The sequence below is a fragment of the Hyla sarda genome, chromosome 4 (genome assembly GCF_029499605.1).
Source record: "Hyla sarda isolate aHylSar1 chromosome 4, aHylSar1.hap1, whole genome shotgun sequence".
NCBI classification, from domain to species: domain Eukaryota; kingdom Metazoa; phylum Chordata; class Amphibia; order Anura; family Hylidae; genus Hyla; species Hyla sarda.
The window spans coordinates 29,662,476-29,676,729 of NC_079192.1; the positions used below are offsets into that span (position 1 = coordinate 29,662,476).

The 14,254-nt window shown below is 42.8% G+C and overlaps 1 protein-coding gene across 1 annotated transcript in view; it reads right to left on the reverse strand.

The window, feature by feature from the left end:
* Positions 1-9,069: 9,069 nt before the first annotated feature.
* Positions 9,070-14,254, reverse strand: part of LOC130367687 (uncharacterized) — a 22,222-nt gene continuing 17,037 nt past the window's right edge. Inside the window, exons 9-10 of the mRNA XM_056570290.1 lie at positions 12,374-12,542; positions 9,070-10,709 (exon numbers count right to left, since the gene is read on the reverse strand). Coding sequence (XP_056426265.1) covers positions 9,773-10,709; positions 12,374-12,542 — 1,106 coding nt within the window. The 3' untranslated portion in view covers positions 9,070-9,772. The remainder of the gene's footprint in view (positions 10,710-12,373; positions 12,543-14,254) is intronic.

The following is a 14,254-nucleotide window of genomic DNA, read 5'->3' on the forward strand; positions in this document are numbered from 1 at the left end:
TATATATATATATTTGCTTGTACTAATGCAAAATTTATTCAAATGACACATTTAACCTGTTAAAGGACCAAGGGCGTACCTGTATGCCCTGAGTCCGCTTCCTTTCTATAACATGAGGCCACGTCATAGCGGGTCGGACCCGGCCTCTAACAATGGCCGGGACCCGTGGCTAATAGCGCGTGGCACTGATCACAGTGCCGTGCGCTATTAACCCTTTAAACGCAGCATTCAAATTTGATCGCTGTGTCTAAAGTGAGACTAAAACTACCCACAGCTAGCTCAGTGGGCGGTTCGGGACCGCCGTGGTGAAATCAGGCGTCCCGAACAGCTGTAGGACATGAGGAGGGTCCCCCTACCTGCCTCCTGGTGTCCGATCGCCGAATGACTGATCCAGGCATGAACAGTCAAGTGGCAGAATCATTATCCTTATCCTAGGGGATAACAATTAGAGATGAGCGAATTTGCAGTAAATTCGATTCGTCACAAACTTCTCGGCTCGGCAGTTGATGACTTTTCCTGCATAAATTAGTTCAGCTTTCAGGTGCTCCGGTGGGCTGGAAAAGGTGGATACAGTCCTAGGAAAGAGTCTCCAGGAGCACCTGAAAGCTGAACTCATTTATGCAGGATAAGACATCAACTGCCGAGCCGAGAAGTTCGTGACGAATCGAATTTACTGTAAATTCGCTCATCTCTAATAACAATGATCAATGTAAAAGATCAGTTTGTGCAGTGTTATAGGTCCCTATGGGAGCTATAACATTGCAAATTAAAAAAAAGTGGAAAAAAAAATCATAATTTTTAACTCCTTCCCTAATACAAGTTTGAATCGCCCTTTTCCCATAAAAATATGTAAATAAAAATAAACATGTGGTATCGCCGCGTGCAGAAATGTCCGAATTATAAAAATATATAATTAAACCGCACGGTCAATGGCGTACGCGCAAAAAAATTCCAAAAGTCCAAAATAGCGTATTTTTCGTCACTTTGTATATCACGAAAAAAAATTAAAAGCGATCAAAAAGTCCGATCAACACAAAAATGGTACCGCAAAAAACTTCAGATCACGGCGCAAAAAATAGCCCTCATACCGCCCCATACGCGGAAAAATAAAAGTTAGGCTGGGTTCACATCACGTTTTTGCCATACTGTTTTCAATCCGTTTTTCTAAAGAAAACCGTATGGCAAAAAAAACGGATGGAACAGTATGGAAGAAAAGTAAACCGTATGCGTTTTTAAACAGTATACTGTTTTTAAAAGTGCATAGAGTTCCGTCAGTTTTTATAGGAAAAAACCCATACGTTTTTGAAAATGTTGTCCATTTTTAATGGGAGGGGTCTTGGGTGGGGACTTTAGGATTCAAATGCGCATGTGCAAAGTAAAAACGTATATGTTTTTCCCGTATGGAACCGTATACATGTGCGTTTCCCATTGACGTCCATGTTAAAAAAAAAAAACTTATGCAGTTGCAGTACGGATTTTAAACCGGAGACAAAATTGTGGTCGACCACGGTTTTGACTCCGGTTTAAAAACCGTACTGCAACCGCATACGTTTTTTTTTTTTTAACATGGGTGTCAATGGGAAACGCACATGTATACGGTTCCATACGGGAAAAACATATACGTTTTTACTTTGCACATGCGCATTTGAATCCTAAAGTCCCCACCCAAGACCCCTCCCATTAAAAATGGACAACATTTTCAAAAACGTATGTTTTTTTTTTCTATAAAAACTGACGGAACTGTATGCACTTTTAAAAACAGTATACTGTTTGAAAACGCATACGGTTTACTTTTTTCCATACTGTTCCATCCGTTTTTTTTGCCATACAGTTTTCTTTAGAAAAACGGATTGAAAACAGTATGGCAAAAACGTGATGTGAACCCAGCCTTAGGCTGGGTTCACACCACGTTTTGTTAAATATGGCTCCCGTATACGGTTTTCGGCCGTATGCGGTTTCCCGACCGCAGGCAAAAACGTGGTTGACTGCGTTTTTGCCTGCGGTCGGGAAAACGCATACGGCCAAAAACGAAGCCGACCGGAGGCTGCGGTTCACTCCGGTCGGCTCATAGACATACATTAAATACAGTTCCCGAATACGGCTGAGTGCGGGCGCTGCGATTAAGCCCCGCCCCCTCCTCCCAACCGTATACGGGAGTCGTATTTAACAAAACGTGGTGTAAATCCAGCCTTATAGGGGTCAGAAGATGACAATTTTAAGCATATACATTTTCATGTGCGAAATGGAACAGAAATGAAGCTGCACTGACCAAATCTTGCAGTACTATTTATTCGCAAAATTTTCGTGCATGTAGTTATGATTATTTTCCAGAAGTACGACAAAATCCAACCTATATAAGTAAGGGATCATTTTAATCGCATGGACCTACAGAATAAAGAGTGTGTAATGTACTGCATAGAAACGGAAGCCTCCAAAAATTACAAAATTGTGTTTTTTCTTCAATTTTGTCGCACAATGATTTTTTTTCTCAGTTTCGCCATAGATTTTTGGGTAAAATTACTGTGGTCATTGCAGAGTAGAATTGGTGGTGCAGAAAATAAGCCATCATATGGATTTTTAGGTGCAAAATTGAAAGAGTTTTGTTTTTTTCCTCCTTACCTTTAAAAAAAAATCATAAGTGCAAAAACGGGAAAAACCCTGGTCCTTAAGGGGTTAAAGGGGTACTCTGCCCCCTAGACATCTTATCCCCTATCCAAAGGATAGGGGATAAGATGTCTGATCGCAGGGATCTCTTTGCAGCACCTGTCACGCCCCCTCCCATAGACTTGCATTGAGGGGGCGGGGCGTGACATCAAGACCTATTGCCGTCTGCACCCAGCTTTTGGAACAAACCTTTCCAAACGCTGGGGCAGCAGAGTACCCCTTTAAGAGGGTGTTCACACTAAAGAATTCAGCAAGGAGAAAATTCCCTTGCTACATTTCTCTCTGGACAGGTTCATTCTTTGGGTGGAATTCTGCTGGACCGTCTATAGAGGGCGCATGTCCCCCTGGCTGAAGGTCCATAGTTTGGAGAAGCCCTTTCTGCTTCATGGTAAGTCGAGCAGAATTTATGCTGAATCAGCACTTATGGCAGTGGAAATAAGCTCTGAAAATCAAAGTCCCATTGAATTCAGATCCTTGTATGAAATTCCGCTGTGTGAGTCAGTGCAAATCCAGCTGAAATCAATGGGGGTGAGATGCAAGGTGGAATCAGCGTAGATATTCTTTTGCAGATTCTTCCCTCCGTAGTGTGAACAAACACTAATTTTCCCTCCTCTAAATCCATTATTAGCATTTAAAAAAGTACCTGTCACCAAATAAACTTTTCTAAACTAACTCAGGCTATGTTCCCTAATGTTCCCTAACTACTAACACTCCTCCCACCCTTAAAAAAAAAATTCAGAGCTTTAAAAAGCTCTTTATCATACCTTATATTCTTGCTCACGTAGTGCAATCTGTCAGCAGGCATGACATCACTGCAGCCTGCTGGGGGACCACTTCCGCCCTCACATCGTTGCAGAGCTGTGATGAATAGAAGACCTCAGGCTCTGGGCAGAGAAACACTTCCTGAGTTTGGTCTCCTGCCAGGCCGGGAGGAGACCAAACTCACTGTATTAATTGTGGCAGATAACAGCCACCTAGTGGCCTTTTTTAAATTAAATTTTAAACATATTTCTGTTGATTATTTTAAAAGCAAGTGAATGGGAAAGTATCTGCTAATTACACAAGGAACACTATATTAAGAGTTTTATTTGGCGACAGGTACTCTTTAAACCGGTAAATCTGTTTATTAGAGAAATCTTCACAGTGTGTCCCAGAAGATTAGCCATGACAACAGCTCACCTTACCAGCTGCAGCATGAGCCTCCCCCCTCTGCAGTAGGACACAGAGCTCTTCACTATCATCTTCTTCTTAGGTTGTGAACACTTGTGCCCCTTTGGTGGGGGTACTGAAGCCCTCCCTGATCACTAAACCTTCTGACGGCAATTGGTTGAAATGGTATCTTTCAACAGTTTGGGTTTAGCCCTTCTCTGTTCCAATATGACTGTGCCCCAGTGCACTCCATAGAGTCATAGGACGACAGGTTTGGAGACAATCACGTGGCTGCACAAAGACCTGACCCCAAACCCATCCAACACTTTTGGAATTAATTGAAATATCTTCTTGGGAGGGTGGGGGCTGTAACAGAAGCCCCCCCTGATATTTCTAGCATTACAATGTTTGTGTGACCAAAGTAGTCATGTTTACCCTTGGGGAACCTTTCATATGTGGGGAGGCTTTTAGGCAATTTGTGATCCACTAAGAACTCAATCACACCAGAGTCTTGGGAACTGACTGGGAATGTATGCAAAGCCAATAATTTCTCCAGAAGGAAAGAATGCTCACCTGCAGACAGCGGTTTCGTTGTTGCTCCTCGTCAGTAGAGGAGGGTGCTGACTGGCTAGTAAAAGGCCTGGTGTTGTGGGACCAAAGGGGTCATATTTCAAATGTACATTTACTCCACTGCCCCAGCGAACAGTGGTTTTTTTTTTTTGGGGGGGGGGGGGGGGAGAAGAGATAGTGACATCAAGCCACACCCCCTCAAAGTAAGTCTATGTGAGGGGGCATGGCATCACAAGGGGCGTGGCAGTAACGTCACAACCCCCCCCCCCCCAAACCCAGAGTTCTAAACGAATGCCTGGTGCTGCCCAGAGATCGCTGCACGCAATCAGACATCTAATCCGCCTATTCTTTGAATGAGGGATAATATGTCTAGGGTACTCCTTTAAACTCTTTATAAATACTATTAGAGATGAGCGAACTTACAGTAAATTCGATTCATCACGAACTTCTCAGCTCGGCCGTTGATGACTTATCCTGCATAGATTAGTTCAGCCTTCAGGTGTTCCGGTGAATGGAAAAGGTGGATACAGTCCTAGGAAAGCGTCTCCTAGGACTGTATCCACCTTTTCCAGCCCACCGGAACACCTGAAAGGTGAACTAATTTATGCAGGATAAGTCATCAACTGCCGAGCCGAGAAGTTCGTGATGAATCGAATTTACTGTAAGTTCGCTCATCTCTAAATACTATCCCTCGAGAGTGTCTCTCAAAAGTGCCCATTTCTACATGTGCTTTACAATCATATTGCTTCCAAGAGCCTTTCTCCTCTATTGTTAAAGTATCTTGTATCTTTGTTAAAGGGGTACTCCAGTGGAAATTAAAAAAAAATAATCAACTTGTGCCAGAAAGTTCAGATTTGTAAGTTACTTCTATTGCAGTACTTAGCTGCTGTATGCTCCACAGTAAGTTCTTTTCTTTTTGAATTTCCTTTCTGTCTGACCACAGTGCTCTCTGCTGACACCTCTGTCCATTTTAGCAACTGTCCAAAGTAGGAGCAAATCCCCAAAGCAAACCTCTCCTGCACTGCTGACACCTCTGTCCATGTCAGAAACTGTCCAGAGAGCACTGTGGTCAAACAGAAAAGAAAATTCAAAAAGAAAAAGAACTTCCGGTGGAGCATACAGCAGCTGACAAGTACTGGAAGGATTAAGATTTTTAATTAGAGGTAATTTACAAATCTGTTTATTTTTTAAATCAACTGGTGCCAGAAAGTTAAATAAATAAATCAAACACACGTTTTCTAGGGCGTACTGCTTTAAAACTTCAGAGACACATCAAACAGCTGTGGTGTCTGTAGTCAATATTGACCCTACAGTAGGTCCAGATAATTTAAACTTCCCAGCAGAAAAAACTAATTATTAGGGGGGGACCCATAGGAAGTGCTCTAAAATATAACTTTTTATAGTATTCTGATAAAATGCACCAATTTTTGTGACCCATAAAACAGGATTAAATTGAAAATGCACCGATATACATATAGTTCTAAGCCCAATGCGTTTCCACTGCATCCAGCAGTTTCCTCAGGGGACAATATAGTCACATTGACTCAAATGGTTAAAATTAACACCAAGCGAGTACGATTGTAACACAATTATCAGCCGTAGATGAGTGTAGCTGTTAATATACACATATTGCTATGGCAACCATTGTATTGCTTGATTAGGTATTTTAGAGATGTCACAGTAGTTGCTGTGGCAACCATCCTATTAGCACCGGACTATGACATATCAAACAGCCCAAGGATAGGTGTGGTGCAGGTATTACATTAGACAATAGAGAGGGCTCGTGTTTAGGACCCTTTTAGTCAGAAGAGGCAGCTAAACCTTGCTCTGAGAACCCTGCATGTTTATTAAAGGGGTACTCCGCTGCTGGAGCCGGCAGCTCGTGACGTCATAGCCCCGCCCCCTCAATGTAAGTCTATGGGAGGGGGCACAACAGCCGTCACACCCCCTCCCATAGACTTGCATTGAGGGGGCGGGGCTATGACGTAATGACCTTTCGGTGCTGGCTCCAGCGTTTGTTCCAAGCAGCAGAGTACCCCCTTAACGTGATGGACATTATGCAGTTAGCTGTGGTGGTATTATAGGGAAAATGCATGCCTTGTGTTCCCCTACAGATTACAGGTACTTTCAACACCCTGAGAACATTTTTCATTGAACCCTTCTAGAGTAAGGGTGGACATACACTTTAAATTGCTGTTGGCCAAACATCCATTCAGCCAACACCTTCTACCCACCTCCTCATACACATTGGTTGGCACAGCCATATGCAAATATATTTTCAATGGAGAAGGGTTAAGTCAGTCACAATGCTCTGGTGGTGGCTCATCTTTCCCAAAACAATAGGGTCAGGCAGTTGAAATCCAACATACCTGACCCTTTTCTTTCCAAACAAAGTTTGTCTGAGAAGCGTCAGGAGGCCACAGAGGCTGAAGTTGGCAGGTTCAGCTGACTTTTGCTTAAAGAGGTTGTCTAATAAAATAACCTGTGGTATTTCATGCTTTCAATGCAAGTTTTCTGCTCTGTTGTCTTCAACCAAACACCCTGTTTGGTGTACACCCTGTGTATAGGACACTCTAGCCGGGAATTCAGCCAACTCTCACCTTGTGGGAGGTGTTATAGTAAAAGGTCAATAGAAGGGAGATAGTTGGCTGAATTTCTAGCTAGAGTGTCTTGTACACAGGCATTCATCCAACTATTTCCCTTCTATAACACTTTCTTTACTATAACCCGTTCCATATAGTGGGAAGGCGATAAAGGACACAAGCTGGGAATTCAGCCAACTGTTTCCTAACCACTATGTAGGAGGGGTTGTAGTCAAGAAAGCATAAAGTAGGCTGAATGACTGTACAGGCCACTAGCTGCAAATTCAGCTAACTATATCACTTCTATTACACTTTCTTGACTATAACCCCCCTCCCACAGTGGGGAAGGAGGTAAGAGTTGGCTGAATTCCCAGCTTGAGTGTCCTCTACACAGGAGCAGGATGTCCGTTTCAGGATGTTCACCAGAGAGGACATTGGGCTGAAGACAACAGAGCAGAGAGTTTGTATCAAAAGTGAAAAGGAAAGCACAAAAGAACACAGAAAGGTAGCAAAATAACCTCAATTTACCAATATATGTTAAGACAGCTAAATAGGTTCCATAATCTGGCAACCCCTTCAAAGTGTATGGACACCTTCCAAAATTTATTGTTCACAGTGAACAATCCCTTTAAAACGTTTATTTTCTATGGGGGGTAGGCTCTGACATCTAGATGGTAGATTGCGCAGTAGCGTGCCTTTGAGTGAGTGATGGGGGGGGGGTGAATACATGTAAAAATTACATTTCTTTATTAATGCTATAAAAGCAAAAATGTTAACCATGCATAACTGGGATTCCAATACCACCAAACGTAACTACTGAATGAATACTATGAAATGAATGACCACCTGTCAAGTGTCAATAACTGAGGTATGTGAACGCCCCCACCGTATCAGGTATGTGCTGTCTCATCACTCTATATCACTCCTTCTCGGTATCCGAAATGGAATGTGATCACTCATCCTTTTACATAGGAATTTGCTTGATAATACTCTCCCGGTATGCACTACTACAGGGGCCAATCCACCGATTCCTGCTGACTAGTAGAATCAGTGGAGATAGAAAGAGAAGGACCGATGGATGGCACCTCGTGTATTACCCTAGAGCATCAAATGGTGGGTGGGGGGGCAACCCAATGGGGCTTATAGATGGCCGCTCATCTCATTGTAAATGCGCATATAACCCACGATTATATCGGGGTACCAATAAAGCGAGCCGCTGCTGTGCCAAAGGGATGCAGGAGAAGACAGGAGTCGTCCTGTAAGCGAGTAGTGGAAACAAAACCGGGAAAAGACCCTTGAAGTAGGCGCTGCTGACTCTTGTAGGAGGATGAGGCGGATGCCAGAGGTATTCGAAAAGTCACTTTGAAAAAGAAAAGTAGTATGCACTCACCGCTAGGCTATGGCTGTCATTCATCGAAGTCCGGGGACATCGGTGGAATCGGCGTCTTCAAGGAGCGCTCAGAGGCTACACCGGTAGTTTCGCGGGATCTACCCATTTCATCCGGCCTCCACTGAAGTGGGTAGATCCCGCGAAACTACCGGTGTAGCCTCCGAGCGCTCCTTGAAGACGCCGATTCCACCGATGTCCCCGGACTTCGATGAATGACAGCCATAGCCTAGCGGTGAGTGCATACTACTTTTCTTTTTCAAAGTTACTATGATACTTCAGTTTCTTTGTATGCACCCCGCAGGTGGCATATCTATATTAATACCCGGACAGCCATATCCATGTGTAGGTTTCCAAATAGCCGGAAAATAGATTAGGAGTGGATGTTCCCCTTGTGAGTGCCCCGTTTGTTCTTCACTATTGTAGTATTAGAGAAGTCCTCAGCAGGACATTATTAGAAGGACAGGATTACGCGTTTCAGGAGGATCCCTCCCTTCCTCAGATCAGGGTGGTACCCTGATCTGAGGAAGGGAGGGATGCTCCCGAAACGCGTAATCCTGTCAGTTTTTTATTTTTTCTAATAAAATGTCCTTTTCTCCTCCTTCTACAAGAGTCAGCAGTGCCTACTTCAAGGGTCTTTTTCCTGTATTGTTTCCACTACTTGCTGACTAGTAGCGTCCAGATGAGGGCCCTATAAAAGCCAGTCATTACGGTTGGTGCCAAATACTATGGCAACAATTTTTATTATATTAAAACATACAAATATATTAAAAAGCCAATACAAGTCAGTGATGTATTCACACTAAAAGCCAGTTACTTTGTGATGTCAAATGCAAAAAAAATAAAATAAAATAAAGTGATCAGTGCTTTACAAAAAAAACCCAGTGTCTCCCAGCCAGCTTTGCAAAACTACAACTCCCAGCATGCCCGGACAGCCTTCGGCTGTCCGGGCATGCTGGGAGTTGTAGTTTTGCAACAGCTGGAGGCACCCTGGTTGGGAAACACCCCCTCTTGAAAATTAAGGTAGGAGGTCAAGAACCAATGGTTCTTGCACCAATATGTATTTTAACACACATCGGACTCTTAATCTATTAAAGTTTGAGAAACCTATAAAAAGGAAGAGCATTCGTTGGCTTTGGCGTTATTCACAGCAAATTTGATCAGTAGACACCAACATGGATTCCATATCGGCACCAATTTTGGCTGTGTAAACACATCATGGCATAAATAAGTTTCTAGGTGCCAGTCCATCATAGGACATGTTTAATGCTCCTTTAAAAGGTGGATTGTGTCCTTATGCAAAAGTGGTTACCCTGACACCAACAAGTAAGGTGACATTTTTATAAATAAATTTAAAAAAAAGGGGTTCATACTCTACTAGTCTTTCCTCCATCTCGAAATTCAGATTTCTCCTTGAACCCTAGAAGGAACAATCGAGAAACTGGGTCAACAGGTCAGCACAAAGGTTTGACGCCGCCACGTGTTCAGCGGTCCACGGGGTAGCATTGCGGGCGGACGGACAGGAACGACGGAAATGGAGGGGCGACCGCCCCGGGCCTGAGGTATACAAGGTGTCTCTGCGGTGGCGGGAGGATCTTCGATGGACAGAATGGCTCTCTTTTGGCTGGCTCTTGCAGCCATGTTTGTGGCGAAGAGAGTCCAAGGACCTTCTCCTGTTGGATATACTGTGAGGAGGAGCCTCATCTCTTTCGAGGGTACAGCAGTCTTCAAAATCGGCCTTGGGTTGGTGGCAAGGGTGGCTTCTGCGGGAAAGGTCTTCCCTGGACCTGGTTGCACCCTGATATTTAGAGGGTAATCTCTCTCGTGATCTACTTCTGCTCGCTCTACTACATGCGTCCTGAGGATGAAGGGTCTCGCGGGATCTACTTTTACAGCGGTCTTTCACCTGTAGGGTCTCTCTTGGCTTGCTGTTAGAACTTGCTCTGTGTGCATATTTGTCTTCATCCATCTCTTGACGTTGCCACAAGCTTTGATCAGCATCCTGATGGCAGTAGTGGGTGTCCACCATTAGACGAGGCACACTCTCTTCGCGGACATAGGTGGCGTCATGAAGAGGAGTTACTCTATACAAAGAGTCATTGTCAAAACATTCAGAGTTGTCTTTGGGCGAGGACGTCATTTCGTTTTTGGGAGTGATCTCTTCAGGAGACAGAGAATCCATCTCGCAATCTGCTCTGGAAAACTCGTAAGGACACTGGGACACCTCCTCACTTTTCCTGACGTTTTCATTGCAACAAGGAGTTTCTGCAGCCTTGGAGATGCTGGCTCGACGGTGGGAATGATGGAGGATGGACCTTCTTAATTCATCCCCACGTCCTCTTTTTCCTGAGGTTATGCTAGAAGACCAAAAGGATAAAGCAGTCAGCACATAGCTATTCAACTACATATAAAACTGATGTGCACAGGCAGCCGGCAGTATGGCACGGCTCCCCCGCTACTGCTGGCGCGCACTTGGGAGAATCTATCAGGACTTCTTAGTTACATAGTTAGTACGGTCGAAAAGAGACATATGTCCATCAAGTTCAACCAGGGAATATCACGTTCAATCCTGAAAACTCTGGTGCCACTTGACTATGAAACCATACTAAGATGTGGTGCATTTTCTGTATACTAGTAGTGGGGATGTAACTGTATCGGCATCCCCACCAGACTGGCATTATTTTCTTTTGCATGTATTGGGACAGATTATATTGACACACTGTCTCCTATTTGTTGAACACATATTGTGGAGAGCCCCTGATGAGGTTACCTACTCTGGTATACCGAAACAAGTAGGGCAGGGCATTGTGTGTGGTCCAAAAGGTTGTAAGGCCTAATAATCTAGGTGGTGACTGTTCTTTGTCAGACTTCATATCAAATTTACTGTCAGGTATTCTCCTTATATTAATCGTGTTTATTCCTGTGTCTAATTGAATCAGGGGATCACTTCCAGTATCCCGTGTGAGCACATCCCCCCTATACTTTCTATTGATTTGATTGGGAGTTGTACATTATCTAAGTGGGTAGACACTTCATCTATCTACGATTACACTACATTTAAAACCCCACGTTACGTCACGAGGCATAGATTGAAACCAGGTCCCTGTGCCAAAATGCTATACCCGGGTCCCAGCAGTGCAGATGACATCACAAGTCACCATTCATGAGGTCATCAACCTTTGCTTCAAAAGTGAATACAGTGGTCCCTCACGTTACAATATGAATTGGTTCCAGGACGACCATTGTATGTTGAAACCATTGTAGGTTGAGACCGTAACTCTATGGAAACCTGGTAATTGGTTCTGAAGCCACCAAAATGTCATCCAAAAATAGGAAAGTGAGGATTAAAGAAAAATAAGTAGATAACTAATAGAGATAAAGCAAATCCTTATATATAAAAGTAATAAAGATCGGCTGGGAGCTGAAATCATTGTCTATGTCAGTGTTCCCCCAGCTGTTGCAAAGCTACAATTCCCAGCATGCCCGGACAGCCGTTGGCTGTCCGGGCATGCTGGGAGTTGTAGCTTTGCAACAGCTGGAGGCACTCTGGTTGGGGGAACAATGGTTTTTGTAGAGGACAGAAGCTTCTTCGGGGTCCTATACATTACACACAGTGTCCCAAATGGAGCCGCCCTTTGTGTCCAAAGGAGCAGTTAACCCTGGCACAGGTAAGGAGTAGTACAGAACTTGTAGTTCATCCCTGTACTGTAGGGGGTGCTACCAGACAGCCAGTCAGTGCATGCACTTCAGTAATACAGGTGATTTAGCAGTAAAATGCCCATTCTGATTGGTCGGTTCCTCCAGTTGTGACACGTATCACAGATCTGGACTGTACGTACATTGTATGTTGAGTCCAATTTCAAGTTACAATGGTCCAGAACAACAACATTGTATGTTGAAACTATTGTAAGTTGAGGGATCACTGTACATCATTGCAATTCCACTTTACTGAAAACAAGTCCCCCAACTCAAAACCTCTATATGACAGACATTGTAGCGGTCAATGCCGCGCTCCGCTTACCTTTCAGCAGGAGTAAGGTGCAAGGCTCTGAACAGCTCCGCTGTACTAGGTGTGCGAGGCTCCGCGTGGCAATGAGGCAAGCTTATTGGGGTGGGCCTTGGGCGAAGATAAGGGGTCATGCTCAGTTTGAAGGGAATTACAAACGGAGGAAGGGGCTGTAGTTCTGGAGCTGAAAAGAAAACACGTAAAATTAAAAGGGGTTGTCCAGGGAGCAGAAAGTATTACCTGCTCCTTGCCCTGGAGCTCCACCGCCCTCTGCCTGCCTGTTTCAGAAGATGTATTTAAAGGGGTACTCCGGTGGAATTTTTATTTTATTTTTTATATTTTAAATCAACTGGTGCCAGAAATTTAAACAGATTTGTAAATTACTTCTATTAAAAAAAAAAAAATCTTAATCCTTCCAGTACTTATTAGCTGCTGAATACTACACAGGAAATTCTTTTCGTTTTGGAACACAGAGCTGTCTGCTGACATCACGAGCACAGTGCTCTCTGCTGACATCTCTGTCCATTTTAGGAACTGTCCAGAGCAGCATATGTTTGCTATGGGGATTTTCTCCTACTCTGTACAGTTCCTAAAATGAACAGAGATGTCAGCAGAGAGCACTGTGCTCGTGATGTCAGCAGAGAGCTCTCTGTTCCAAAAAGAAAAGAATTTCCTCTGTAGTATTCAGCAGCTAATAAGTACTTAAAGGATTAAGATTTTTTTTATAGAAGTAATTTACAAATATCTGTTTAACTTTCTGGCACCAATTGATTTAAAAAAAAAAAAAAAAAAAAAAAAAAAAAAAGTTTTCCACCGGAGTACCCCTTTAAGAATGATGTCAAGGGCAGAAGTGGACCACGAGCCAGAGGAAGTGCCGTCAGGCGTGAAACTAGTTGTTCCATCTAGGGACTCCTCCCCCGTCCAATGCCTGCTGCTTCCAAACACATGTATTTGTATTAAAGTTTATTCTTTCACCGCAACTACAGAGGGTGAGTGCGATTTGTCTACATTCTATCTTCACCTATTAATTTCTGCACCTCTGCATAAAATCTGCACCCCAGGTATTGCATCCGTGATTTAATGCCTCCCTCCAAACTTTGTTATGCATCACACAAGTATTGCTTCTGCTAGCTGTGCCACTACGTTGTCTCTCACTTTGGTTTATGGTAGTTATATTCTTGTATATAGGAGGCAGTATTATAGTAGTTATATTCTTGTATATAGGAGCAGTATTATAGTAGTTATATTCTTGTATATAGGAGCAGTATTATAGTAGTTATATTCTTGTATATAGGAGGCAGTATTATAGTAGTTATATTCTTGTATATAGGAGACAGTATTATAGTAGTTATATTCTTGTATATAGGAGCAGTATTATAGTAGTTATATTCTTGTATATAGGAGGCAGTATTATAGTAGTTATATTCTTGTATATAGGAGGCAGTATTATAGTAGTTATATTCTTGTATATAGGGAGCAGTATTATAGTAGTTATATTCTTGTATATAGGAGGCAGTATTATAGTAGTTATATTCTTGTATATAGGGGCAGTATTATAGTAGTTATATTCTTGTATATAGGGGCAGTATTATAGTAGTTATATTCTTGTATATAGGGGCAGTATTATAGTAGTTATATTCTTGTATATAGGAGGCAGTATTATAGTAGTTATATTCTTGTATATAGGAGCAGTATTATAGTAGTTATATTCTTGTATATAGGGGGCAGTATTATAGTAGTTATATTCTTGTACATAGGCAGCAGTATTATAGTAGTGATATTCTTGTATATAGGAGACAGTATTATAGTAGTTATATTCTTGTATATAGGAGCAGTATTATAGTAGTTATATTCTTGTATATAGGTGCAGTATTATAGTAGTTATATTCTTGTATA